At 27.5% G+C, this 27,160-nt stretch overlaps 2 protein-coding genes across 2 annotated transcripts; both read left to right on the top strand.

Annotated features, from left to right (window-relative positions):
- The first annotated feature begins 1,514 nt into the window (after positions 1 to 1,514).
- On the top strand, positions 1,515 to 22,788 carry LOC100201209 (UV excision repair protein RAD23 homolog B). Its single transcript, XM_065801511.1, has 10 exons — positions 1,515 to 1,766; positions 8,575 to 8,653; positions 9,553 to 9,635; positions 11,296 to 11,361; positions 12,446 to 12,513; positions 12,604 to 12,799; positions 21,000 to 21,084; positions 21,957 to 22,081; positions 22,399 to 22,560; positions 22,637 to 22,788. Exons 1-10 carry the CDS (start codon positions 1,701 to 1,703, stop codon positions 22,736 to 22,738), a joined length of 1,032 nt encoding a protein of 343 aa, XP_065657583.1. The 5' UTR covers positions 1,515 to 1,700; the 3' UTR covers positions 22,739 to 22,788.
- A 274-nt stretch (positions 22,789 to 23,062) lies between these two features.
- On the top strand, positions 23,063 to 24,131 carry LOC100197639 (uncharacterized protein RP689). Its single transcript, XM_065801512.1, has 2 exons — positions 23,063 to 23,417; positions 23,603 to 24,131. The coding sequence occupies exons 1-2, from the start codon at positions 23,157 to 23,159 to the stop codon at positions 24,068 to 24,070; spliced, it is 729 nt and encodes a 242-aa protein (XP_065657584.1). The 5' UTR covers positions 23,063 to 23,156; the 3' UTR covers positions 24,071 to 24,131.
- The last annotated feature ends 3,029 nt before the right edge of the window (positions 24,132 to 27,160 follow it).

The raw sequence follows: 27,160 nt of genomic DNA, 5'->3' as shown, positions 1-27,160 counted from the left end.
TTATATACATTGCTGATATTTGATCATTTAATACATCAGCCGAGTTCCATTCTTTTCTTCTTTTTTTTCTTTCTTTCAGGAAATCGTAGTTTAAAAACAAAATACAACGTTTTACTATCATATATTTTTAAACTATACTATCTTGAAACGATGATTACTATAATCAGTATTTTTTACTTCATAAAAATTTTTGTTTCGTGCTTTATTTTTACATATTTCATCTTGTTGAGCCTAGTTTTTGTAAACGACTGAGTTTATCATTACCTGATTGACTATTACTCAAAACATATTTTGCCAAACTTGCTTTATATTTTTCGGACATGTTGGCTGCTCCATCGAAAGACTCTCCTATGATGTTCTTCAAATCTAAACCAACTCTCATTAACGCAGTTTTTATGACCTGATACTGTGCTTTGCCCGTAGAAGAATCCAATGAAACTAAAACGTTTTTTCTTGAATTCAACCATCAATAATATATCGTACATATCATTTAATAGCGACATTGCAAAATAAAGTTTCGATATCACACATTTGCAACAGAACTAACATGAATAATTATACAAAATTTATTTATTTTGTGTGCTGAAATAACAAACCTTACTCAAATAACTGGTTTTTCTAGTAATTAAACGCCTGGTTATTTCATTACATTGTCACCTTGTTAACATAAACTTTATTATAAAAACAAAAGTTAAAAAATAAAATGCAACCATAGAGGTTTGTTAACTGCTTCCATAATATATTCTGAATTAACTATAAATATGTAACCAAGTTTTTAAAAATCTACATTTAAAATATCCAAACACTAACTAATGTATATTTGTTGAAGAAAAATTACTTTTATTTACATAAATCTATAAAAGTTCACAATTTCGAATTTCGACGCAATCCTAAAATCTTTTACTTTGTAAAAAATTAAAACAAACATGATTTTGAAACAAGTTCAACTGCTTTAAATAGTCATTTCGGTTAGTACCTTTTTGCAAAGGTAGTTTAAATACCTGGTTATTTCGGTACCAATCTCCCATAATGAACGATTAAATTATAGAAATGTTCAACTTGAAAATAAAATACTTGGAGTTATTATTATTCTCTTTACTTTATTATGTAAAATTACTGAGAAGACACAGTTAGGCTACTGAATATTTACAAGTCATTGTATCTGTTAACAAAAGAGGCATATAAGGAGGTAGGAGGGCTTAAGGTACAATCGCATCCCAGGTAAGTCCGCGACTGCTTTAGAATATTTCTTTGTTGTTCTAATAAATATATTTAAATAAATAAAATGAATAAGTTTTAAACAAATTTCACTTAAGATAAATTTTTTGAACGTAGGAAAAAGCAAAATGTTAACTTTTTTAATTATTTTTTTTTCGTTTAACTTTTCGCTTAATTTACTTTTTTTTTTTCTTTGACACCTTTTAGCTTTCTACCAAATGAAAAAAAATTAGTGTTTCAGTCAAAAATTAGTGTTTCAGTCTAACATTTAAAGGTTTTATAGTGTGTTCCGTCCTGTTAATTCCACTACAAATGCGTAAGTGATATACGGGCATCTTTACAAAATGGCAACGTTCTGCTAAGTCACTTCACCTAAGCGGGTTTTTAATTTAAATCAAGTTTTGCATGCTATCAACCAAAAGAATAACGATACAATTTGATTTTTTTGTTATATTTTGATCATTGGTTCATAATATATAAAAATGTTGATTACTTTAAAAACGCTGCAACAAAAGACGTTTAAAATTGAAGTTGACGAAAATGACAAGGTATATACAGTCCCTTTCAGATATCAACTTTTTGTAGTAATTTAATGTTTTATAAATAATCTAAATAATTAATTTTTATTTTTTGTTTTTATAAAAATTATAATGTGTTTTTTATGACTTTTCTATAATTTTTATTGGTGAAAAAATAGTATCGAGTTAAATTGCATTAAATAAATATATTTATTTATACCTTTAAAAAACTAGAGCAAGTACGCTTTTACACCACATTTTAATTTACAGACTAATTTTCTGATTTTGAAAAGATTGTAACTTAAATAGAAAGGAAATGGTAATAAACTCCACAAAATAAAATGTTGTGAATTTGAAGATATTTTGAAAAATATTTTTAAGTGTCTTTTTAAATTAACCTTTAGGTCTTAATATCAAAATGATTTTGGATTCTAAATTTTAAATTAGTTTTTTTTTTTTCTAGTTACAAATAATATATTTTAAACTAAAGGTAAACAGTTAAGAAAAATAAAGTTTTGTATAGTGCCAAAGCTCATAAAAAGTTTTAAATAAAAGTATATTTAAAATAGAGTTTTTCAATAACACTTAGTACAACTTGGTTCCATTTGTTAATTTGAATTTTTTTTTTTTTTTGCAATTAAAGAATACTACTCAACTTCCAACATCCCCTCCTGTTTTTAAGAGTAATTATGTTGAAATTTATTATACTGATTCAGAATCATAATTCTGAAAATTTTAGTCAGTACTTAATTTGATTTTGAATTAAAATAATTAATAAAAATAACAGTTAAATTCCTACTTACGCCAATAAATTTGTTTTTTAAAGAAAATTTTAAAACAACTTTTATTTTTTTTATTGCTAACAAATAGCAAAACTTTAAATCTTTATTATGTCAAAATACTATCAGTTTCTGATTTATTTCTTACATGTCATCGTTGCCTATAATTTTTTTATTCCATATGTGTAAGTTTATGTATGTACATTGAATAATGTCTATGTCTATGTATCAGTTGATATAAATACATTCAATTAGATCTATCTCTATTTTTCAGTATGCACAATTATTTACACTAATATATGTCCGTTGATGCATGTTCTAAAATGCATGTACTTTTCTAAAAGAAGTATTTTATTTAAAAAATAAAATAAAATTAAGGAAAAAGTATAACTATATAACTATATATATATATATATATATATATATATATATATATATATATATATATATATATATATATATATATATATATATATATATATATATATATATATATATATATATATATATATATATACACACACACACACACACACACACAGAGTGTGTGGCTTAATTATTATTTACACTTGCAAAAATTATAATATTAACCATTAACCGCTATAAGCTCTTTTGCATACTCTTATGTTAAATTTTTATATAAATATTAGTGCTACAAGCTTAAATAAATATTTTTCTTTAAAAAGTAAAACACTTATTTAAACACTATTACTATTTTTAAACATTTATTTAAGAAAACTCACAATATAAAATGTTTTGGTTAGGCTGCCTTTTGCATCAATTACTATTTGTATCCTTCTTAGTATATTTTGGATGCAATTCTTTACATTTGCTTTTGATTCCTGATCATTATGCCAGGCATTGTTTAGTGCCTTTATGAGATTTTTCTATTGGTTGTAGTTTCGTGCCCAATTACCCGCTTTAAAAGTTCCTAGGCATTCTCTATAAGGTTTAAGTCAGGAGAAATGCCAGGCCATGGTAAAACAGTAACATTTTTCGACTTTGAATATCTTGTCACTGATTTAGCTTTATGGCATGGGGCAGAATCATGCATAAAGATACATTTGGATGGATCAGGAAACAATTATGTAACTGAGGAATTAATTTAGAGGGTGTTTTACCATCTCCATTACACAGTCTGGGTTATATTTTTCTTTTTTCCTTCATCTAACAAAAGAAGACATCCATTAGTATTTCAAATTGGGACTCATCTGAGAAACACACCTGAAAACAAATAAAAATAATAATATAAATACTCATAAATGTTTTAATCAGTGATGATGTTCCAATGAACATTTAAATAAGTATTTACTTACATTTTCCCAATCTTCAGCAGACGTATGTAGGTGTTGTTTTGCCCAAGTGAAACATTTTAATTTCATCCCTGGCGTAAGTTTAGGTTTCCTTGCAGGTCTATAGCATTTAAACCCCAGTTCTGCTATTTGATGCCTTGTAGTTCTGATAGAAATCTTGATACCGGCTTCTTGTATGATTTTAGTAACTGCTTTTATACTTTTTCTTTGGTTTTTAACACAAATGTTACAAATTGCTTGTTCATCTTCTGGGGTATTGATGCGTGGTCTACCATATTTTCCACTTCTGACACTTCGTACAGGTATTTTTTTTTATCAAGTTTACCACTGATTCTGCTTACTGTCATCACAGAAACTTTAACTAAATTTGCAATTTTTCTTCGGGAGTGATTTGAATGTTTTAACAAAGCTGATATTTCTGAAATTTTTTTGTTTGATGTATCTTTAGCTTTTCCCATTTTAAGACACTAAAGTTCAAATATTTTTAGTTAAAAATATAAATTAATGTTAAAAATGGAGTCAGAGACACAAAAACACTAAACAGTTGACACAAATTTTATTTATTACACACATGTTATTGAGCAAATAGCAATTTTAGCACGAATATGATAAAAGGCGCATTTCGCATTTTTTTTTTGCGTATTCTAGCTTAATGCTAAAAATTGCCACAATTATTTATAAATGTTACAACTTCGTTAAAAAAATGTAGAAAACTATTATTGACATTATGGTGGCAGTACCCCCTGTGCCGGCGCCTGCTGTAAAGAACTTTGGTGGAAAAGAAACAATATTTGCTGTATATATATAAAAAAAATGTTCTTATTTTCTGAATTTGGGGGGTGCTCAAATGTCACCTAAATATGTTCAACGCTGTCAAAAAAAGTCTAAAATAGCCCCTGATATATATATATATATATATATATATATATATAATTTATAATTTTTTTATAGTATTATTACTCTACAAATGTAAATAACTGCAAGTTCAATCAAAACAATTAATTGAAAAGACCTTCGATCTCAATGAAAGAGTTTGAAGGTCTTTTCAATTCAAAGAAATCTCGGAGATTATCTTTTTCTGGATATTTCCAGATATTTCTATAAAACTTTATTTTTCCCAATATCCAATAGTTATTTGGAAATACAAGTTAAAAATATTTTTTTGTTATCAAATAATTAAAACAGTAAAGGTAGTAAGTCTTTATATAAATTCTATTAATTTATAAACTCTTATTTAAATAAGTATTGAAATACTTTTCTTTGATATAAAAGAATGCCTGCCGAAACCTTTTTTTTCAAACACATGAGATATTTTTAGTTACACATGCATTTTTTTTCTGGATTTTGTCAGGTATTTTTGTTATTAACATGGCTTTAATTAAGTGATTTTATTAACACTCAAGGCTTTAATTAAGTGATTCCAAATTGCAATATTTAGAAATGCTTCCGGTCTTCAAATTTTTAGCTTTTTAAAAACCCTAAACTCTGTTTTTATCAATAAACACATTAGCTGTTATTCCAATAAAAAATATTTATATTGGTCTTGAATTGGTATAAAATCTTATTATAAAACCATATTATTACTATTATTTTTATTATTATTAAAAATTATGATTTAAACTTTAACACTTTAATTCATTTTATAAATCATCAGAAAAAATTAGAAAAATAAAGCATACAGTACAATGTAGTATTAAAAAACAACTGCAAATCACAACAGCCTAAAGGAATTTAGGGTGGAATGCAAGAAGCGAACTTGAGTGAAGTTCGACTTGAACTTTGAAGTCTGAGTATTTAGCGGCAGAGTATTTGAGAAGGGAAAACCTTTTAAATAAAGCAAATAACTTTATATTTTTAAATAATATTTCTCAGTTTTATACTTTAAATTTTTAACTTACAAAAATAATTTAAAAAGTGTTACAAAAATAATAAATTTATTTTTTGTATTTTAAACTTGGTAATTTATTAAAAAACACTGGATTAAAATGAACTTGCTCATGTTAGCTTCTATTTTGTCCAAGGCTCTAACTACGACGTAACAGCTGATTAACATTTAAATGGCATATATGCTATGCGGTTATCAGCAAAGCATATATGTTCAGCAAAGCATATTTCTTATTAAAAGTTTTATTTAAAAAAAAGGAGCAAGCTCCAAACAATTATATGTTTAAACTTATGTCAAATAAGGATGTTTTGCAAAAAATTGCCCCTCAGTTTGAGCTGGCTTGTATCATTGAAGTGACAGGAAGAGTGGCCATTTGATTAATATATGAGTTAGAGAAAAAGTTTTTGTATTTATTAAGTTTATTATATAAACAATTAATTTCGGCTAAATAAACCTATTTATTTTTTGAATTTTAGTAAAAAAGAGGAAAAGAAGTCTGATGAAACTGGCCTAAATAAACTTATTAAAGTTTCAAAAAATTTGAAAATTATTAATACATTTTTAGGATACTACTGATACAAAACAAACTTTTTGTTTGCTTATTACATATAGCATTTTACAATATCAATATTACTATATAACAAATGATCAAATGAGTCACAAAAGTTCATATTTGCCAAAAAGATAACAAAAATATTATGACATTAAAAATAAAAATTTACAAAAAATATTAACAATGTTACATATTAATACACCAATTTTAATAAGCACAGTAAAGGATTATTTGATTAGAGCATTTCTATGTTTTTGAATGTTATTCTCATTTCCAAGATAATACTTTTTTTTTTTCAGATTGAGTTCTTCATTTACTTTATCGATAAAAAAGATTTTCTTTGTTGATTATTGTTTTTCACTCTTTGATAAGTTAAGTATTTATAAAAGGAATCCAGTCACTATTTTAATTTTTCCTACAAAACCGTTGATGCTTTGGAACCATTTTCCTTGTTATAATTTCACATTTAATCATTTACCTAAAGATCATTTGGTTAAAAGGCAATGTTGTGAGTAAAGCAAGATACAATGTCTATAAAATGATAATATTAAATAATAAATTATTGTAAAGGGATATTGCAAACAAATTCCCAAACAACATTCCACTGTCACACCAGACATGGACATGCAGATGAGCTTCTAAAACCTGTTTAATGGCTGAGTTGGTAAAGTCTCAAAAGCTGTGAACGCGTCTAGTTCATTGAATACAAGCAGACAAAATTTCTTTTGAAGGCCCTTTAGTTATTTGGCAGTTCAAAGAAAAATATTTTCTGTTTTGATATAATTTTGCATTTTATCCCTCAGGACTTGTTATAGGATATGCTCCATCTATTGTTCCAAGAATCCTGGAAATCATCGAAGTTCGTAAAATCTAAAAAAATTTAATAACACTGTTTATATATAAATAAAACTTTAAATTCATAAAAAGAAGCAATAGCTGATATATATCCTCTCTAGTACACACCAACACACACACACAAATATATATATATATATATATATATATATATATATATATATATATATATATATATATATATATATATATATATATATATTTAATTTGGTATAGTTGTAGTTATTATAGTATAATTATAGTGATATTGTAAATACTTTCTCACCTGTAATGAGCCAGCAGCATAAAACTGACATACAATTGACAGTTGTACTGGTGAAATGTATTTATATAGTATTAAGTAATGATTTATTAGTAATTCACTCATGAATTGATTAATTTGACAAAAATTCTATATAACTTTTTACCACATGTTTACAAAATGATAATGGCAATTTGTTTTTTTTATGTCAAGTTTGCTTTCAAGACTGGTCTGTACCAAACTTAAAAAAATGACTTGAAATAAGATTTTTCAAGAATGAATTCATTTCAAGTTTGTTTCTTGCATAACACTTTAGACTTCAGATTTGAAGTATAACTTGAAATTTCAAATTCGCTTCTTACATTCCACCCTTAGTGCTGATCAAATATTTTAAATAAAAGATGTCGCAAAATAAAATAAAATTACTAAATAAAATACTTTTTTAAATCTTATTTAAATCTTGTTTAATATTTTCTTATAAATTAAATGCTCGTAACTCTTTAGCAGATCTACATACAAAATTAAAGACATAGGAGTTTAAAAATATATAAAAACTAATTAAAAATTTTTATAGTTATTTTTAAACAAAACAAAAAAAAACTATGATTACTTATTTCAAGTTCTTTTTTATTATTATTTCTATTATCAATTAATTTTTAATTTAAAATATTTAAATTTTTAAAGGATTCCTCAAAGTTTGCCCTAAACAAAAATCAACTTTAATGTTTCATACAATGGGCAAACAGCTTTAGTATAATTTTTTATTGGTTGATTTATAAATTATCTTGCACATTTTTCAGACCTTAAGTAATTTTTTATTTTTTTTCCTATCCTTTTTTTAAATTTATAATCTTTAAATTACTTAGTGTTCAAGCAAACAATAATTTTAAATATGTAAGTTTTGACTGTTATAATTTTTGCATTAGTAAATTTATTTATTTGTTTTTTCATTAGTTTTTGCAATATGATAAATTGACTGTTTCGTTAAAACATAGTTCACAGTTTTTAATAAATTGTGATTGCAATTCACGATTGTTAAATTTGAGTCTTGACATCTATTTATTAAGTTTATTCACTAGTTTAACATGCACAACATTTAATATAGTTTAGTATAAAATAGTCAACTAATTTAATATACCCAAGCTTGATTTAAAAAATTTTATGTTGCATTATTGCATTTTAAAAATTTATTGCTATTATACTTTATTGTAGGTTTTTGCACTTAAAGAATTGATTGCTAAAGAAAAAGGATCAGAGTTTCCAATTGAATGCCAGCGACTAATTTATTCTGGTAATTGAGTTGCTAAATGCTGCAAAAATTCCTCAATTAGTTTGTCTTTGGTTAATATTACAAATTTTCGTTTTAACAAACAAAACAGTTTTTTCTTGTTTATTTTTTATTCACAAACAGCAGTTCAAATTGTTATGTCATTATTACATTTTGATGATTTGTAAGTTTATAGATAGTTAAGTGCATCAAGAAGCAAATAATAAAACATGCCTTATTGCAAATTATTTTGCTACAAATATTTAAAGATATTTAAATACGTTAAAGAAGTTTAATATGCATTAAAAACTAATAATTATAAAATATTTAGCCAAGTTGAAAAATGTAATAAAGCTAACATTTTTGTCATTACTTGTAAGTAGAAATGCCACTTTATAATTTTGTTAAATTGTCAAGTTTTGGGCAATAACAACTTTATATTGATTCATTATTATATTAATAATAACAATAATAATAATAATAATAATAATAATAATAATAATAATAATAATAATAATAATAATAACAATAATAACAATAATAACAATAATAACAATAATAACAATAATAACAATAATAATGATAATAACAATAATACTTTTAATGACTTTAAAATGTGTTTGGTAGTTGACCAAAAATATACTTTTAAGATAAGGAATCAATAATAAATAAAAAACCAAAAATTCATACTCTAGGAAAGACTTTGTAACAGTGGGATATAAGATATCAACAATAAGATTTCACTCAACTCAACAAAGCAACATTAAGTAAAAACCAGCAACAATTAAAGTTAAAAGCGAGTTCACATGTAAACTTATGCATTTATTATTTAAATACAACAAAATTTAAAATAATACAAATATCTCACTTTCTGTCTTTTCTGTATTTATCTATATGTAAATTAAATAAAATTTTATTTCCAGGTAAAATTCTTGATGATGATAAAGCTTTATGTGAATATAACATTGATCCCGTAAAAAACTTTGTAGTAGTAATGTCGGTCAAGGTATCTGTTTTATTTGGCTCTTTATTTTTTATAATTTTAATTATCTTGTCTTTTTGTTTGTGTGTTTTTTCAATTAACAATATTCTTTAAATAACAGGTGACGCGAAAGTTATTGGACAAGTCCTAATTTCATTATTTGAGCATAATAATTAGTTTTTGTGGTTTTATGCGTAGGCATAAACGTTCCATAGAATATAAACTTTATTATTTGAAACACACTTATTTAAAATGAGGTTAAATGCAGCTGAACGAGAATCTTTTCGAAAGCGACTAAAAATGTTTTTTGTAAATAAACCTAATATAAAAAAAAAAAAAAAATCGTAAATCATTTTGAAAAGGAAGGATTTGCTCGAAGTACAATATATGATAACCTAAAAAGACTTGAAACTGTTCAATCGTTTTCTGATAGAAAGCACCCTGGTTGTCCGACATCCTGGACTTAAGAAAAGAAAGCCGAATTAACGAGACTTGTCAACAATCGAAAAGGGGTCAGTCAGAGAAAAATAGCTGTAAATCAATCGACAAATGGTCGTCAGTTAAAAAAAAATGAATATTAAATATAGAAAACGTGAAAAGACTCCAAAATACACTATAGAACAACAAAGAAAGGCAAAGAAAAGAAGCAGGAAACTAGTTAACCAACTCTATAACACAAAATCGCTTCTAGTCATCGATGACGAAAAATACTTTTGTTTTGCAGGGGACAACATGCCTGGAAATTCTGGATACTACACAAACAACAAAAAGACATGCCCAGAAAGTGTTCGTTTTATAGGAAAAGAGAAATTTCCAAAAAAATTAATAATGTGGATAGCCATATCTGACCGTGGTATGTCCGAGCCATTGTTTCGCACTTCCAAGGCTGTAGCGATCAATTCATCAATCTATATTAATGAATGTTTAGAAAAACGACTTCTTCCATTTATTCACAAGTATCATGGAGACTTTAACTATTTATTTTGGCCAGATTTAGTAAGTTCTCATTATTCTAAAGATTCTCTAAATTGGATGGACCAATATGTCTATTACGTTGATAAAGAATCCAATCCCCCAAATGTGCCTCAAGCACGACCAATTGTAAATTTTTGGGGACATTTGGCACAGAAGGTTTACAAGGGAGATTGGCAAGCTTCAACAGAGCAAGTTTTGATTGATCGCATTAAACTAAAACTACAAGAACTTGATTTAAACTTTTTACAGTCACATATGAAAGGCGTCAGAGCAAAATTGAGATCAATTGCAGATGGTGGTGTTTTTTCATATAAAAAATAATATATTTTTATTAAAAGATAAATGCTTTATTTAAAAAAAATGTAATAGTAGTTTGTTTTTTTATTTATAAATAAGTTATTGACGTTTTTATTTTGTCCGATAACTTCCGCATCACCCTTTATTAAACAAGTTATTCAAATCCAAAGTCCAAAGTAATTTTTAAGTCATTCACGTCTGATAACAAAGACACAAAGACATTAAAAATTTTAACTTCAACCGGGCTAGTTCAAATATATATATATATATATATATATATATATATATATATATATATATATATATATATATATATATATATATATATATATATATATATATATATATATATATATATATATATATATATATATATATATTTCATAATTAAAAGGTACTCTTTTTTTTAAAGCCTAAAGTTGTAACAAAAGATGGGGAAAAGTCAAGTGGAGTAGGATCTAGCACACCTCAAGTAGAAGTAAGCTTCTTTTTTTTACTTTTTAACATTTTTGAAAGTATTTTTTTTGTGAAAATATTTAATTTAATTATTTATCTTTTAATTTTTTATAAATATAAAAACAACTAAAATCAAAAAATGCCGTTTTTGGATATAACTAAACTAATGTTATTGTTGTAAAATGTTTTTATATTGTAAAATATATTTTGAAAACACAATTTTGTATTATAAGTATTTTAAATATTTATTTTAATACAAAATAAAGAAAGAGTAAATAAATAAATAAAAGATTTAGCGTGTGAGATCAAGTTGAAGTTATGTATTTGGAGTAGTGGTGGATGAGACTTGCCATTTACCATTAGGGCCATGCTGCATCCACTTAATAATTTTATGAAAAGCCTAATTAAAGGCGGCTAACATTTCTCGTCAGAGTTGGCAAAAATCTTCACAAAATTTTTGTTTTAGGGGCTTTTAAAAATTGGACTAAATAATTCTGAATATGATTTGCTTCTTTGTGTTATTAGTTTTAGGATTATTCGAATGAAGTAGCTCCTCGGCAATATTTCATGTTTTTTTTATTTTATTACTTTTATTTAATTTTTTTCTTATAATGGTTACATCTGGATTAGTGAATTGCTTTAGATGTCTCTCGGCATCCAGTTCAATATAGTTTTTTATCTGATAAATTAACAGTTTTCCTGTAATGGTGCTCCAGTTAACAGCATGAGCTTTTTTTATCTTTGCATCTGGGATGGATGAAACCATTCTGGGACGGAACCATTTACTATTATGCTTGCTAAGCCTATTAGAATATTTTCAAATGGGTGCCAAATTATTAAGATCAGTTGTTATGTTTGTTCTTATTTGTTCAGCATATTTATATTACAAGTACATATATATTGATATTATCAATATATTGAATAAAAATATATTGATATTTATTTTATAACTCTGAAAAGCCAAAAAATTTTGAAAAATTAGATGTTTGAGATTGATTAGGTTTTAGTTAATTATAATTAAATGTTAAAAAATAATAAATTAAATGTTGTAAAATAATAAATTCATATTAAAATTGAAGTTAATTTGCTCTTATTAATATATCTAGTCCACTGTGTCCAAGGAAACAGTTCAGCCATCATCCACGCCACTTTTGACATCAACTGCGTCTGCTAGGTATGTTAACTTTTTCCTTATTTTAAAGTTTACTCTTATTAAACTTTTTAGTTTCGGGTTTTTATCAATTTAATAAGTTTTTTTCTTTAGTGAAACAACTTCAGTATCCACAACCTCAACTGCTGTTTCCTCTCAACCTGATATTGGAACTTCATTTCTTACTGGATCAGCCCTTGACTCTTCAATAAATGAGCTAATGTCACTTGGCTTTAGTAGAGAGCAAGTTTTAAGAGCTCTTCAACGAAGTTTTCAAAATGCAGATAGAGCTGCAGAGTATTTGTTATCGGTATGTTTTTAAATATTAAATATGTGAAAACAGAGTATTATTGTCTAATTTGTGCATATCACAATCACTTGCGTGTTTCGCCCTTTGAGGCTCATCAACATGCTGATGTGTAACCCAAGGTGTGTAAACACACCAGCTCACCTTCTTGGCAGATCAATGATACTTGTGATGCTGCAATTCTACTCAGAATTGTTAAAAAACTTTAAAATATGAATTAAAAGTTGGACAATGGTTAGACATTAATACTCTGTATTATGTAAACTTAGTTAAAGACAGTTAAATGTCTTTGTTTTTACACTTGTGTTGTTTGGAAAAGTTTTCATAGTTTCAGAGTTAATTTTTTACAACATCTTATTGTTAATTTTTTATAACATCTTATTATTAATGTATTTAGCAAATCAGAGCAAAAATTTCTATTGTGGTTCTACTGCTACAAGGATTATCATAAAAAGTTTATACTGCCTTTACCTATGATTAAATTGTAGGTTTAATATGAGAGTTTCTTTTCCAAGTTGATTTCACCACAACTAAGGAGTTTTACCTGCCTCAATATAGGGTCAGTTTAATACCACGATCTGGTCCTGATTCAGATTAAATGTTATATAAGAATGTTATATGACGTATGCAAATAGTAGCTATAGCTTTCTAAATAACTATATGACTTGAAATATTTAAACATCAAGAGTTAAAAGTCATCAAAGTCTCAACATTTATTTTAAAAGTCTCATTTTAATCCAGGTTTTAAGTTCTAAATGATAAATAGATTGCAAAAATAAATTATTTATTATAATTTATAAATAATCATTAGTCAAATCAAGTATTTTATTTAGCAACAAATTTAATCAATTATTATCTTTAGCATTCAAGAAAAAGTTTTAACTTGGAAAATCGGCTTAACTATTTAATCGGCTCATTAATTGGTAGAGGCATCGGCATTGTCTAATAGAACAAACCACTACTTGTGCATAAGCCCAACTTATATTATACTTGTGCATAAGCCCAACTATATGCAAATTATATACCTAATATTAATATATTACTTTTATATACATACATTAAACGTTATTATTAGCCACAATCGGCCTTTTTCATCGATATATCTCTAATAGTTGTTTAAGAACTTTAATCATTCTAAATATAATGACTATAAGTTTATCCAATCAAATTGTTAATACTAACAGTTTATCCAGTTTTATCCTGTTAGTTATAGTAAGTTTGGCCCCGGCTAAAAATAAGACTTTTTGCAAACCTATCCCAGCAAATTTATAAGATTTAGCTGGGGTTGGTAGCCAGGGCTAGAAAAAAAATTTATAATACTTAACATATTATAATTTTATGCTTGCATTTACTATTTATTAAATAATGGCATACATTTAAATATTTTTAAACCCTAATTTACAAGATTGCAAGCAACCACTATTAAGTTATGAGTTACTTTAAAATAGAGAATAAGCTAAAATACTAGGAAATGTATAACTGAAAACTTAAAAAGTTGTAAGTTGTATAAAAAAGGAAAACATGAAGATGAGTAAGAATTATAAGGTTTTCACAGTAAAAGGATGCAACCTGTTGAATAAAAAGCCAAGCTAGAATGAGTTTATCATTATAGAGATGATAGCTCGTTTAAGCATTGACCATGATTGTATTTGTAGAAAAAAGAAAGAAATGCAACCTTGCAACAATGGGAGTAGCTCAAGTTTGGCAGATAAAGCAGGTCTAATTACATTAACAATGTGCTTTTAGACTTTGTCTGAAAGTAAGAGGGTTGTTATTCGTCAATATTGGAATGCCAACAATATTGCAATATTTTTTTTGCAGTAAATAAATGAGTTTTGAAGTCTAACAAAAATTGTGGATTTTAAGTCCAGAATTAAAATCCATAAGGCACTGCAAGTCTTAGGCAGTTACAGAAGAGAGATCAAATTTAAAATTGGCTGCTTGTTCTAAGCAATTAAAAAGTGAAGATTTTTTGTCAAGACAAGAGTATAAAGTTGAGTCAGCAAATAGAGTCACTTTAGATTTCATGAAGATCATTATTGTAGATAAGAAGTAATACAGGAGCAAAGATAGAACCTTGTGGTACCCTTAAAGTTACTTGAAATAAAGAAGAGGGTAAGCCTTCAAGAATAACTTTACTACTGCAGTTAGAAAGAAATAATTTAATTAAGTCAAAACCTTTATATGAAAAAACTGGTAACAGTGAAGACTAATTGTAGGATAGTTGGAGAGCTCAAAGTGTTTTCTTGAGTTTTGAAAAATTGGAACCACTTGTTTAGCACATATTAACAAGACTATGATGGAAATCTATTCTGGAGCACAAACTGTAGAAGTGTTTAACTGAGAATTAACTTTAGCATTGGAAGTCAGAGTGATTTCCTCATTTAACAATGGGTTAATCTGTTTAACTGTCAGGAAGGGTATGGCCATTATATTCAAGAGTCAAATTAGAGTAAGATTTCTTTGCAAACTCTGCTTTATTCTGGGGAGAAGTAAAAAGATCCGACCCATGAATTAGAGATTAAATGTTAGACTTACTTTAGTTAATGACACTGTTGAAGACTAGCCAAAAGTTTCTAGAACCTAATATCTGAGATAAGATACAAGATTTAGTAAACTGAGAATAACAGAGTTTAACATCAGACAGGACTTTTTTACATTGGCTTCTTGCAATAATAAAACGACACTTGTTCCTAAGAGAGACGTTCTCGTAAAAAATATAAAAAAAAAAGATTAATGTTGAAAAATGTGGAGTAGAATGAGGCTTGACTTAAAATTGAAGAGAAGTAATAAAAGCTTCCAAACTTTTATTCCAGAAGGAATAAAAGCTTCCAAGATGCACTTTATGCATACATATTATGGATATAAACATATCTGTTTGCTATTTATTAAGATGCTGGCATACAATATCCTTTCATTGTTATATAAACTTTGGTATTTTATGGTGTAGTATTTGCCGAAAGAGAAGATGATCTGATGGATGTGTGGTGTGACTCTAGCAAGACAAGAAAAGGGGGCATAATCTTATACAGATTTATAAAAACGTTTGTTAGAAATGATTAAAGTAATTTAATTATCAGCATGTAGAGAGGTAGTAGCTTCTGTAGAAAATGACAGTGGTAAAAGTAAGAAAATTTGAAGAGAGTGCCTTACACATTGTATGAATGAGCTTTAGTTTAGGAAAAAAATGCTCTAGATTGTTTACATAAGTGAAACAGCATAAAAAACTTTTTCTCATATTTTGAAGTTTTTTGCAGCATCACAATGATGAAGATGAAGATGATGATGATGGTGATGAATATGATTATGATGATCATGTTGATCATAATGATATTTATATATGGATATATATACAAAATATAACATGAATTTTGAACAAAAAAAAACAAACATTAGGAAGTATAAATGTTTATGCAGCCCCAGTCACAAACCCGGCCCCAGCTATATATTATCAAACCCTGCCCCTGTCAATTATCAATCTCAGTTACTTACTAGTTAGTTAAGAATTGTCCATAAAGTACTTACGCTCGAATGAAGGAGAGGGGTCTGCAAATGGCGTATATAAAATTGGGGACAGGGGGTCAATTATAAAAGTAAGGAGACACTAAATTAAATCATAAAATGTTGGGTAGGTAGGTTAAAAGCATAGGAACTATTAGGGAGGTGGAGGGTACTTAAGCAAAATGCAGGGGGGGGAGATAAACCCTTATCTTGTTATTAAAAAGCCAATAGCTATGTATGCTTTCAAAGTTTAGTTTTTAACAGCATGGCTGTTAATTAAACTATAGCCTTTACTTAGATGACTTTTTTTATGTTTTTAAAAACACTGTAAAAAGTTTTTGACTAAAAATTGGTAAAAAGAAAAAAAGTAAAGACAATTGTTTTGAATGACAGATTTTAACATTTAAACAGATTTGTTAATTATTAGTTTTACATAATGGTTGAACATGATGAAATTCAGTACCCTTTAGTTGTTAATAACTTAAAAAATACTAAACAGATTATTGTTTAATATTTTTCATTGTGTAAACCTAAACAGGTTATTTAAATTTTAATGAAGCTAATAAAATTATTCTTTTCAATAATTTTTTACATTTTTTATTAGACACTTAGATAGAAATCAAATATTTTTGCGAGTACTTGACATACTCTGCTAGGTTTTGGTTTGAGTTACTTTTTTTGAAGCTGCTATCCATTTTTTCTTAAAATCTTTTTTTTCTTAAGCTAATTTCTTGCTTTTCAAAAAGATTCCTTTTATAATTAACCAAAAGCTTTTAATAACTTGCTGCTCAGGACAATTTGGAGGTTACTTACAAATTTGACACCATTTTGTTTATACCATTTTAAAAGATTTTCTTCCTTAGGTACAATTTCTAAATTGTTTTGTTTATATCATTTTAGAGATTTTTTAGAGTAGTGGATTGTGGCTAAATCAAACCAAAATGTTGTGTGCATATCGTGCTTTTTAATAAATGGCAAAAGGTGTTTTTTTAAGTGATTTTTGTTTTGAAAATCCCCTTTCAAAGTTTTGCAAGTAATGTATGGTGTACTTTTCAAACCACAGGAGCAGGTTGCTTGTCATTTAAGGAACTTTGAAGCAATTTTCTCAGCTTGAATATACTAGTCCTTTTTGCAATAGGTTTCATCATCTTTAAATATGCACAAGTTTTCTTGGTTTAAAAGTTTATATAGCGTTTTTAAACAACAAATTGCTTTGATTTCATTAATCCATCAATGAATCACTTAATACTTTTCTTTAATGATATGCTTTATATTCTTGAAATCTAAGTATTTTTTCTATCTGAGCTCGACTGCTAGGGTGCATCATAAAACTAACAATTTTCAATTTTGTTAATTTCAGTTTTGGCCCTATGATTGCATGTTCTATTTTATAAATTATGACTCCCATAAAAAATTGACAATTTTTTATGAGAATTTATTATAGGTTTTAGTACAAATGGTAATTTACAGTTAGGTTAATATAGAGAATGTTTGTGATTTTCCGTTTAGTTTCCTCTTGCAGACTTGAAACTTTCTGTCAGCCTCAACACTGCAGAATATTCTGGTAGTTCTCCTTAGTTTTTTGCTATATCGTGAAAATCTGCACACAATTCCATGTTCAGCTCTGTTATTGATAACATTAACAAAAATTATTAGTTATATATAAATAAAATTTATAGTTATATATAAAATTATAAGTTATAAATAAAAAAAAGTTATATTATAAATAAAATTAAGTTACTAAATAAGCAAGTCTTATTGTGGCATTGATTTCTATTGGCAACTTGGGTTTTCCAAAGCCAGTGTCATGTCAATTGTGAAAGAGCCATTCCATCTTTTGCTGCTTGAAGCTTCTCAGCTAATACTTTATTTCAGGCTTTGAAGCAATGTGACTGAATAAAGCAAGAGGAACCATTTCAGTGCTTTTAAAGCTTTTTTAGAAATTGTGGAACTGACTTGTGTATAATACATATGTTGTCCACCAGGCTTTGTATATTGGACACAAAGTTGACTAAGCTACACAGCTTTGCTGATGTGCAATAGTGGTGATTTTTCTATTTGGCAACAAATCCATCTTCTTTTCAAGAAGGACTATTTGAATGCAGTACAAAATTTTGAACATGCACTAAGCTATGTGGACTGCCTCTAATCAACAAAAATAAAATGGTCTGTTTTCTGGATCAAGGAACAATAAACATAATTCACTGAGTTCCTAGTAGTCTTCTTGTTGGTGCTTCACAGAATATTTGCCAGCTGGTTCTACAGTTTCCACATGGCAATCTGAGAAACAACTTCTAAATCATAACTTCTGAATCATAGAATGGTTGTGGGTTGAATAGACTGAGCATCTCGTTGCTTCCATGAGGAAGTGTGTCAAAAAACCTCTTAAGCTTGCTAAGTACTGTAACTTCTAAAGATTTTGATGCTTCAATGTGTAAATCTTTAAGACATGCTGACCAGAGCAATACTGACATGTCTGGTATTGCTGGCTGAGATATCAAAAGTTGTCTGGCTCTTCATCAGTTTAGAATCCAAATTCAGGGATTTTAAACTGACAAAAGAATTTTTTTCTGGTTGCCAATGATACAATTATTGGAGATTTGAGAATGTTTTAAGGTATATATGCTGCTGTTCTACTTCAAGTGGTTTGATGTTTTACCAGCTTTTTTTTCGAAATTGTAAGAGTACTATCACATTTACTATAATCACTACTCTCTTCGCTGCTGTTGCTAGAGAGCTGAGCTGTACAAGTAGCTGCTTCTTCTGCCCTTAACTTTTTTTTTTTTGTTGTTGTTGTAGTTATTTAGGTGCTTCCAGAAGTCCTTATGGTCTTATCACAGAGCACCGCGGGAGAGCATTTAACAGGAAGTTCATGCCTCCTTCCGTAACAATGTCGCTTGTTGGGCTAGAGCTGGCGTCGAACCTCTAAGTTCTGGGACCTCTAAGTTCTGAACCAAAGCTCTACCCACTGCGCTATGGCTGCTCAACACACTTCTTGCAATGAAACTGTAATGTCGATTTTTTAACATAGGGAACCAAATAATGCTGTTTGGTCTCTTTCCATGAGCTGTAAAAACTTCACATCATCATTCTTCAAGACTTTTTAGTATCTTTTACTCACATTGGAAAAGTCAAATTAAATTCTTTTGATGACTGTTCCAGCTTAATAAGTGTTGATAATGATGAACAACAATGTAGAGAAACTTTAAGTTTGGCATTCTTTTGAGACACTAACGATTTTTTCACAAGTTTTCTTTTTCGTTATCATTAGAATGTTTGCTTTTTTCGTTATCATTAGAATGTTTGCTTTTTTCGTTATCATTAGAATGTTTGCTTTTTGTATGAAAAGAGTCATCTGATTCAACATAATTTTTTCACTGTCATGTTTAATAGACACGCCAGCTTGTTGATGGAACATGTAATACCGCAAAACTTTTTTATTTGTTGATAACTGGCAACCTGTAATCTCAGCATCCCCTTTTGTAATACCAACTCCAATTCCACAAAGTTTTCTGACTAGTCTTTTTAGATGTTGACTTAGCTACAGAATGTGCCATTCTTTTGCTATAAATAAAAATTATAATATTAAACTATTTTTGCATTTAAAAACATAATAAAACATATATTCTAACAGAAGCACAATTAAATAAGTCATCTGCAATTCTACAATTCTTGCACTGTTTGCTATCAAAAAGGTTGATTAAACAGTTCAGTTTACTAAAATTCTAAAAAAACATGAAGTTGTGAAATATAACGAAAACTGAAGTTCAATTAAATAGAATCTACTAGTTATCAATGTCTGTGTTGAAAAATAAATTAACATTTAATATTTAAAGAATAAGTCAACAATTTTTGCTACAACATAATAATGCAGCATTAAGCTTAAATTCATGTGGGCTATTTAGTAGTTATATTTTGATAATATTTCACATAGCAACTATTTAACAGCAAATGAGCATGTTTGTTATGAGGCCTATTTAAGCTTGACCAATGAGATGGTTTGACCGTATTGGCTGCATTTAAATTTTCTTGCAAGATATCTCTGCGAGTAACATGGATTTATCTTTATAGAGCGAATAATAGATTTTGGTTTATATTTGTCTTTAAATCCTTTCTTTTTTCACTTTTAGCTTCTCTTTTAATAGATTAAGTCTGTTTATAGTGCAGCAAAATAAATCCAACTGAGGATCAAGAAACACCAGTCAATTTTGTAATTTCAACTTGTGACAATAAAAGAATTACAGAAAAAAAATCTCTTAAGCTTTTTTTTGATTTAATATTTGTTCACTCATTTTATTCCGATAACAATTATAACCAATACTTATAAACCATTATAATTAAACATCAACACACTAGCTTCCATGCGCAAAAAACATTAGTTTAGTAGTTGTTTTAGTAATTCACGGTTAAAGGGTGTTGAATTTCATTGTGATCAACCGACATATTACTAGTTGTTATATATGTAAATTAGTAAAAACACTTATCTATCTTTTATTCTTCATCATAATGTTTCACCATCAGTATATATGTATATATGTATATATATATATATATATATATATATATATATATATATATATATATATATATATATGTATATATATATATATATATATATAATTTTTTGTATATATAAATATATAATTTTATATATTTATGTAGTATTATATTGCATATTAGTAGCTGTTATTATGTCATTTAGGGGAATGTGCCTGAACTTGTTGAAGACGCGCCTGGTGACATAGATATGGAATCAGAAGCTCTTCCTGCAGATATTGGCGCTGAAGGTATTTGAATGTTTTGTTTTTTAAATCTTTCTATTGATAGTAAAGCAGCTAAGTAATTTAGTTTGACATTTTTGTTCTATTTTTGAGTGCAAGAAATGGATATTTTTAAAAATATGTCAATCTATAATTTTGATAGCATGTAAACATGATACATTGTGTTATCCCACATCATAAAAGGAAACATTTTTTTGAAATTTTGTTTACTATTATATTTTTAAAAAACTTGATTGATAAGTTCTAAAATAATTAATAAAAGTAATATTGATTGGTCAAAATAGAGTTGGTGTAAAATGCATGTTTAAATACATTTTAAATTCTTATAATATAATGATTTCAAAGTTTTATCACAAAAGCTAATGATATAATAAACTACTATGTATTAGCTTCTATCCATAGATAAAACTGTAAATAGAAAGTAGTAAATAGAATAAAACTAAGTCACTAAATGTTTTATAAATAATGCAATCAAATGGCATACCTGATCTTTGTTTGCTAAAAAGGTATGTTACTTTTCAGCTAAAAATTGATGATAAATTGCATAATATATAATTAATCATCCCCTACTTTTCTTGTTTTTTTAAATTTTATTAATTCAAATTGAAGTTACCTTTTAAGTATATATGTAGATATGGCTGATTTTCATATGTTTTTTGCTTTACAATAGTATTGCAATAAAAAAAATAGTCGTCATTTATTATTAGGTCATCATTTTGTTTATGTGTTCTGTGACGTGTCGTTTTTATTTTTCACACATCTTGAAGAATTTCTTATAATTGGTTTAGATATGGTGGCGTTAAGTTAATACTTTTCGATGTGACATTTAATAATTTGGATTGACATCTTTTATAGCTTCTTATTTTATAACCCTATAGGTGATCTAAACTTCCTTCGAGATCTTCCACAATTCCGTATGATGCGATCTCAAGTGCAACGTCATCCTGATACTTTGCCGCAATTATTGCAAGAAATTGGACGCTCCAATCCCCAGTTATTACAGGTTATAATAAATAAATTTTTTAACTAAGTTGTGTTACTTGAGCGTCAACAGAAAGGTTTAGTTTTTTTTATTATCTTCATTCTTCAAAATAATTTTTAAGGATGAAGTGATTTGAAAACTGCGGCTATATCTTTTTCTTTTCTTTCTTTTGTGTGTGTGTGTGTGTCGTGGACTGTTGTGGACTGTTGACATTCTTCGCTTCGGATTGTATTTTAGAAAATATAGTGTTGAGTAAAGATATATATTTTGAGATATATTTTTAGTTTTACAAGCTCTTTTACTTTATGATTTAGTTTTAAGTTGAAATGTAATTTTAGCTTATTAGTCAAAATCAAGAAGCATTCATTGCTCTTCTAAATGAACCAGAAACAGGCGAGAGTTCAGCTCCTGTTAGTGAAGACGCTTTTGGGGGCGATGCTGGCGCAGGAGGAGGATTTCAAATTCATGTTACAACTGAAGAAAAGGCGGCTATTGATAGGGTAATTATTTTTTTTTTATCTTTTTGTGTTAAAGTTTTATAGTTTTAAAATAAATCTTAGTATCTGTTGTTTTCAGATTGTTGGCATGGGATTTAATGAGGCGGAAGTTATTCAAGCTTTCTTTGCTTGCGAAAAAAACGAACAACTCGCAATTGAATTTTTATTAAGTTCTATATAAAACGCTTTCTTTATTACCATGATTTATAAATAATTCCATGTTATAAGCAATTAATAGTGTTCTTTGCTTTTTTTATTGCTTTTTTTTTTTTTTTTTTGCTCAATTTAGTTGTATTAAAATGTTTTAATTAAACACTTTATAAAATATTATTTGTGATTGATAATTTCAGAAAGAAAAGTTCCTACTAGGAGAGAGACTATATTTTGTTTAAGAATTTAAAGCTATAAGTTGGTTATATTCTTAAAGTACAGCCTGATCATTTAACTAGTATATAAAGCTTATAAAGCATTTATGTGTTACTTTTGTAAGTTCTTTATAAATTTGAATTTATCTTCTAAATTTTGGAATGTTTAGCAAATTAGTACAGAAATTTATATTCGAAAGTTAAACAGTTTGGGTTTTCGATGTTTTCGTTAATATGCAAGACGACGACTTTGGATTTCATTTTATCTTTGATGAACAAAATACTGATATTTTGTATCAAAGACCTATAAATACCTTCAAATTAACTGATCCAGTTTTAGTGCGGCGAATATATTTACTCGGGCGAACAATTCGAAGTGTTTTCGATAAAAATGGTATCTTTTATTGGACGTCCGGCGGCACAACCTTAGGTTTAGTTCGTCATAAGGGTTTAATTCCCTGGGATGATGATCTTGACCTGTGTGTTTTAAGCAAGGTATGAAATTGAATTTTGATTTGATTTTAAAACTGAAAAGTTTTGTCTTTTTGCTAGTTTATCCCATACGCTTTTGTCAAAGATTTCATTGTGGAGCGTTTTGTTTCGTGGAAATTTATATCAAAATCTTTAATTTTGCATTGTTCCCTGTTATGTTATGAAACTTTAATTTATGTATTTTTAAGGACGAAGACAAACTTCGTAATTTATTTACGACGCTTGCTGATAACAATCTTGTAATACGCGAGCACCATACTTTTGGTTATCGTATATATAGTTCAATAGAATCTGTTCCGATTGACGAACAAAGAAAAGACGTTCCTGGACTAGATTATCGTTATCCGTTTTGTGATATATTCATTATGCAGAAAATAAAATCTAGATATGAACTCTCTCGATCATCTGCCAAAAGTCTTTGGCCAAATGAATGGTATAATGAATCGGACATCAACTCGTGTGAGCATTTACCGTTTGGCGATTTTTATTTCCGTTGTCCTGGCAATTATTCCGAATACTTGAATCGAACTTATGGAGATGATTGGAGTCGATTAGGTAAAACGCATAATTACTGTCATAGATCTCGAGATTGGGTTACTCCTGTAACGTTTTCCATTACTGATGCAATAAGCGGTCCGGCTTTACCGTTTAGTTAATTTTTTATTGAGGAGATAGGTGATGTTGCAATTTTTCTAGAAATCAATGATATAAAAATTACTATTTTTAGTCCGTTTTTAATACATATGCTAAGAAGTAACTTTGTTGCTTCTTTCTCCAGGCATTATGAAATTTATGGCATCAGTTTCAGTAAAAATTAAAAATATTTAATGAAATAGTATACCTTTTTTTTAATTAACTCACTATTTGGTTAAAGTATAAAAAGCCTTATAAAACAAAAATTTCACTTTTCAAGTTTGTCTTTGGAACACTATTTTTTGGTTAGCAAGTCTAAAAGAAAAGCATATGCGTTGCGATATCTCAAGAACGGCTATTAGTTGCAGAACTGTATTTTATATGTTTGTATATTTTGTACAGTTTTTTTTATAAGGATGTTGAATTGGCTGAATTAAACGAAAAAACTAATGATTTAAAAATTGTTGTTTAAAAGAGAACTCAAAATATTAACAAAATTCCGACCCAAATAATTGGTTTTGAGCCCAATTAATTAACGAATCAAAGAGTTATACTCAGATAATCCAAAATATGTAAAGCGTAAAAGCAAATTTGAAAAAAGAGTTCTTGAGTTACCATTTCCCTCATAAATCTTTCAATCTGTAATTGTTCCTGCGGAACGGGCAATTCACCGAAGAGTGTATAAAAATAATTGCATCATCAAAAGATTGATTCCTTTTATTAAAAACTATCCCACTTATGGTAGTTATATATTTTGGCCTGATTTGGTCCCCATGGTACTATGTCAGAATTAGAATATTTTACAGAAGTTGATAGTTTGGCTTGTGTCAAGGAGTTTTGGTCAATGATTGAAGGCTATGTATATAAAAAAAAAATTGGGAAGCTGAAAATGAAGATCTACTGGGAAAATTTTTTTTTCCTGATTAAGAAAAGTTGATAAAAATCTTGTACAACGTATGTGCGAACATGTTTACAAAAAAAACTGGCGTAGTACGTCTTAATGGTGAAATTATTATAAAAATAAAAAAAAATGCATATTGCTTACTATTCTGTGCTAATTTTTTATTCTTCTTTGTACAATTATTAATTTTATTTTGTGGTAAACCTTTGTAAACAGGGGTTACTAATAGCATCGGTGTTGAGAGCTTTCAAAACAGAACTTAAACATTTGCATTAAATGTGGTTTTTTTTTAAATAGTTTTTAGGCCATCAGTTTTAGGTCTTTTTCCAGCATCAAACCTTTACTAGCATTCATAGTATTAATTATTTTCAAAGTTTGAAAACTAATCATTAAGGAATTATTACATAAACATATTACTATATACTCCCAAGATTCTTAGCTGGAATTAAATAAGAAGATCTTTGATGGATCATAAAAATAACTTGAATACACCTTGAGCAATGGAGTAGTTGTACTGTTTTAGCTTCTTCTATAGGATAAAATAAGTCATACTGTCTCAGTTCTACTGTATAATTAAATCAGTTATACTATCTCAGTTTCTATGAAGCAAATGACGTAATAAAAATATTAAAAGATATACATCAGAATATCATAAATTACCATAAAGTTAATTAATATTATCAGCTGATTTTTGTGCTTCTTAGTAAATACTAAATCAGGAGAGCTAGAAGAGACATTTTCTAGAAAATTTATAGTAGTAACAAAGCAACTGTTGGCACTGTTAAACCATATGGAGATATAAAAAAGTATTTAAAAAAAATTTCTTTCCTATGACAACTTCAAAACATACAACAAAAAGATGAAGAAAAATTATAAAATCATAATTGCAAATATAAGTTATGAAAGTAATATGTGTTTATAAAATTATAACTTTATAACTATACAATAAACTTTATAAATATATAGCTATAAAGTTTATTGTATAGTTATATAGTTTATAAAAATTATGCATTGAATTTGAAGTATTATGTGATCTTATTTCGAAAAAGACATTTTTATTCATAATAAATGGCGTTACAAAGACTAGTCGCAACTCACTTTTTGCCTGAGCTCTTTGATTGTCTTTTTTTACATTTACCTAAATGATATAAAAATTACTAGTAAAATGTATTACATTTAAAATGTAACAGGTTTAAAATTGAATAGAATTATATTAAATTAAGTACCTGAATTTTTTATATAAGGCTGTCGCCAATTCATTTAAACACAGGTTTAGCTCCGCCAGATCTCCCAACAGGCGCCACGAGTGGTAATAAAAATCAAATAAAGTGTGTTTAGTGAGAAAATTTGCGCGCCCAAACGTGTCGTATAAATTTTGTGTTTAAAAACTGCATAAATATTTAATGTGATGTAATACACATAAACATAAATAAAAGAACATAATCAGAAAGTAGAATCAGTGTTAAAACTGTTTTTAGGTTAGAAACAAAAACCAATTTAAATACGTTAAACCCTGTCATAAATACAAAAAAAGAAGCAAAAAACTCAAGAATAAAACTACGATTGTAAATACGCATGGATAGAAAAGTAAGCTTTTATTCCAAATACCAATGGGTTACCAACAGGTGGGTTACCAACAATGGGGTACCAACTGGTGTAAAACATTTTACAAAGATTTATCTTTTAAAAAATTTTGTATATTTGTTTTATTTTTTTTATATTCAAAAAGAAAGAAAAAAAAATTAGTCAAAAAAATTCAAAAGTATTTTGCTTTCTCCAAAGAGTACTAAAAAACAGCAAAGAATGTGACATCACAACAAGTTTTTTGATATAAAATCATTGCCTACACTTTCATTTGTGTGCGAGGGAAGCAAGTAAAATAAAGGGTGCTGCACATGTTGGATTGGTAGAGCGATACCTAATCACGAAGAACAGCTAACATTGGTTCCGCTCAAAGTACAAACTTGTGGAAAAGACATTAATTCTGCAATAGTTGGATAAGATTTTATAATGCCATAAGCAAAAAAAGCGCTGGAAGAAATACAATTAAAAAAATTAATTTAACAGGCCATCGATGATAGTAAATACCAGCAAACTCTTAACAATTGAACAAACAATAAATTGTGATATTTATACAAATTAGCGTCCTATTTCTTTAACAAAGAATTTTCAACAGTTCCATAGATGTTCTCATTTAATATTACATGGCAAC

Source organism: Hydra vulgaris, chromosome 07 (assembly GCF_038396675.1).
Source record: "Hydra vulgaris chromosome 07, alternate assembly HydraT2T_AEP".
NCBI lineage: Eukaryota > Metazoa > Cnidaria > Hydrozoa > Anthoathecata > Hydridae > Hydra > Hydra vulgaris.
Note: the sequence above shows the minus strand (reverse complement) of the source record. Positions and strands in the feature narration are given on the sequence as shown.

Bases quoted from the DNA above. Each gene is read 5' to 3' on its own strand.
- LOC100201209 (XM_065801511.1), top strand. From the start codon at position 1,701: ATGTTGATTACTTTAAAAACGCTGCAACAAAAGACGTTTAAAATTGAA. The intron at 1,767-8,574 runs GTATATACAGTC...ACTTTATTGTAG, and splicing joins AAGTTGACGAAAATGACAAG to GTTTTTGCACTTAAAGAATT. The intron at 21,085-21,956 runs GTATTTGAATGT...ATAACCCTATAG, and splicing joins TGCAGATATTGGCGCTGAAG to GTGATCTAAACTTCCTTCGA.
- LOC100197639 (XM_065801512.1), top strand. From the start codon at position 23,157: ATGCAAGACGACGACTTTGGATTTCATTTTATCTTTGATGAACAAAAT. The intron at 23,418-23,602 runs GTATGAAATTGA...TGTATTTTTAAG, and splicing joins ACCTGTGTGTTTTAAGCAAG to GACGAAGACAAACTTCGTAA.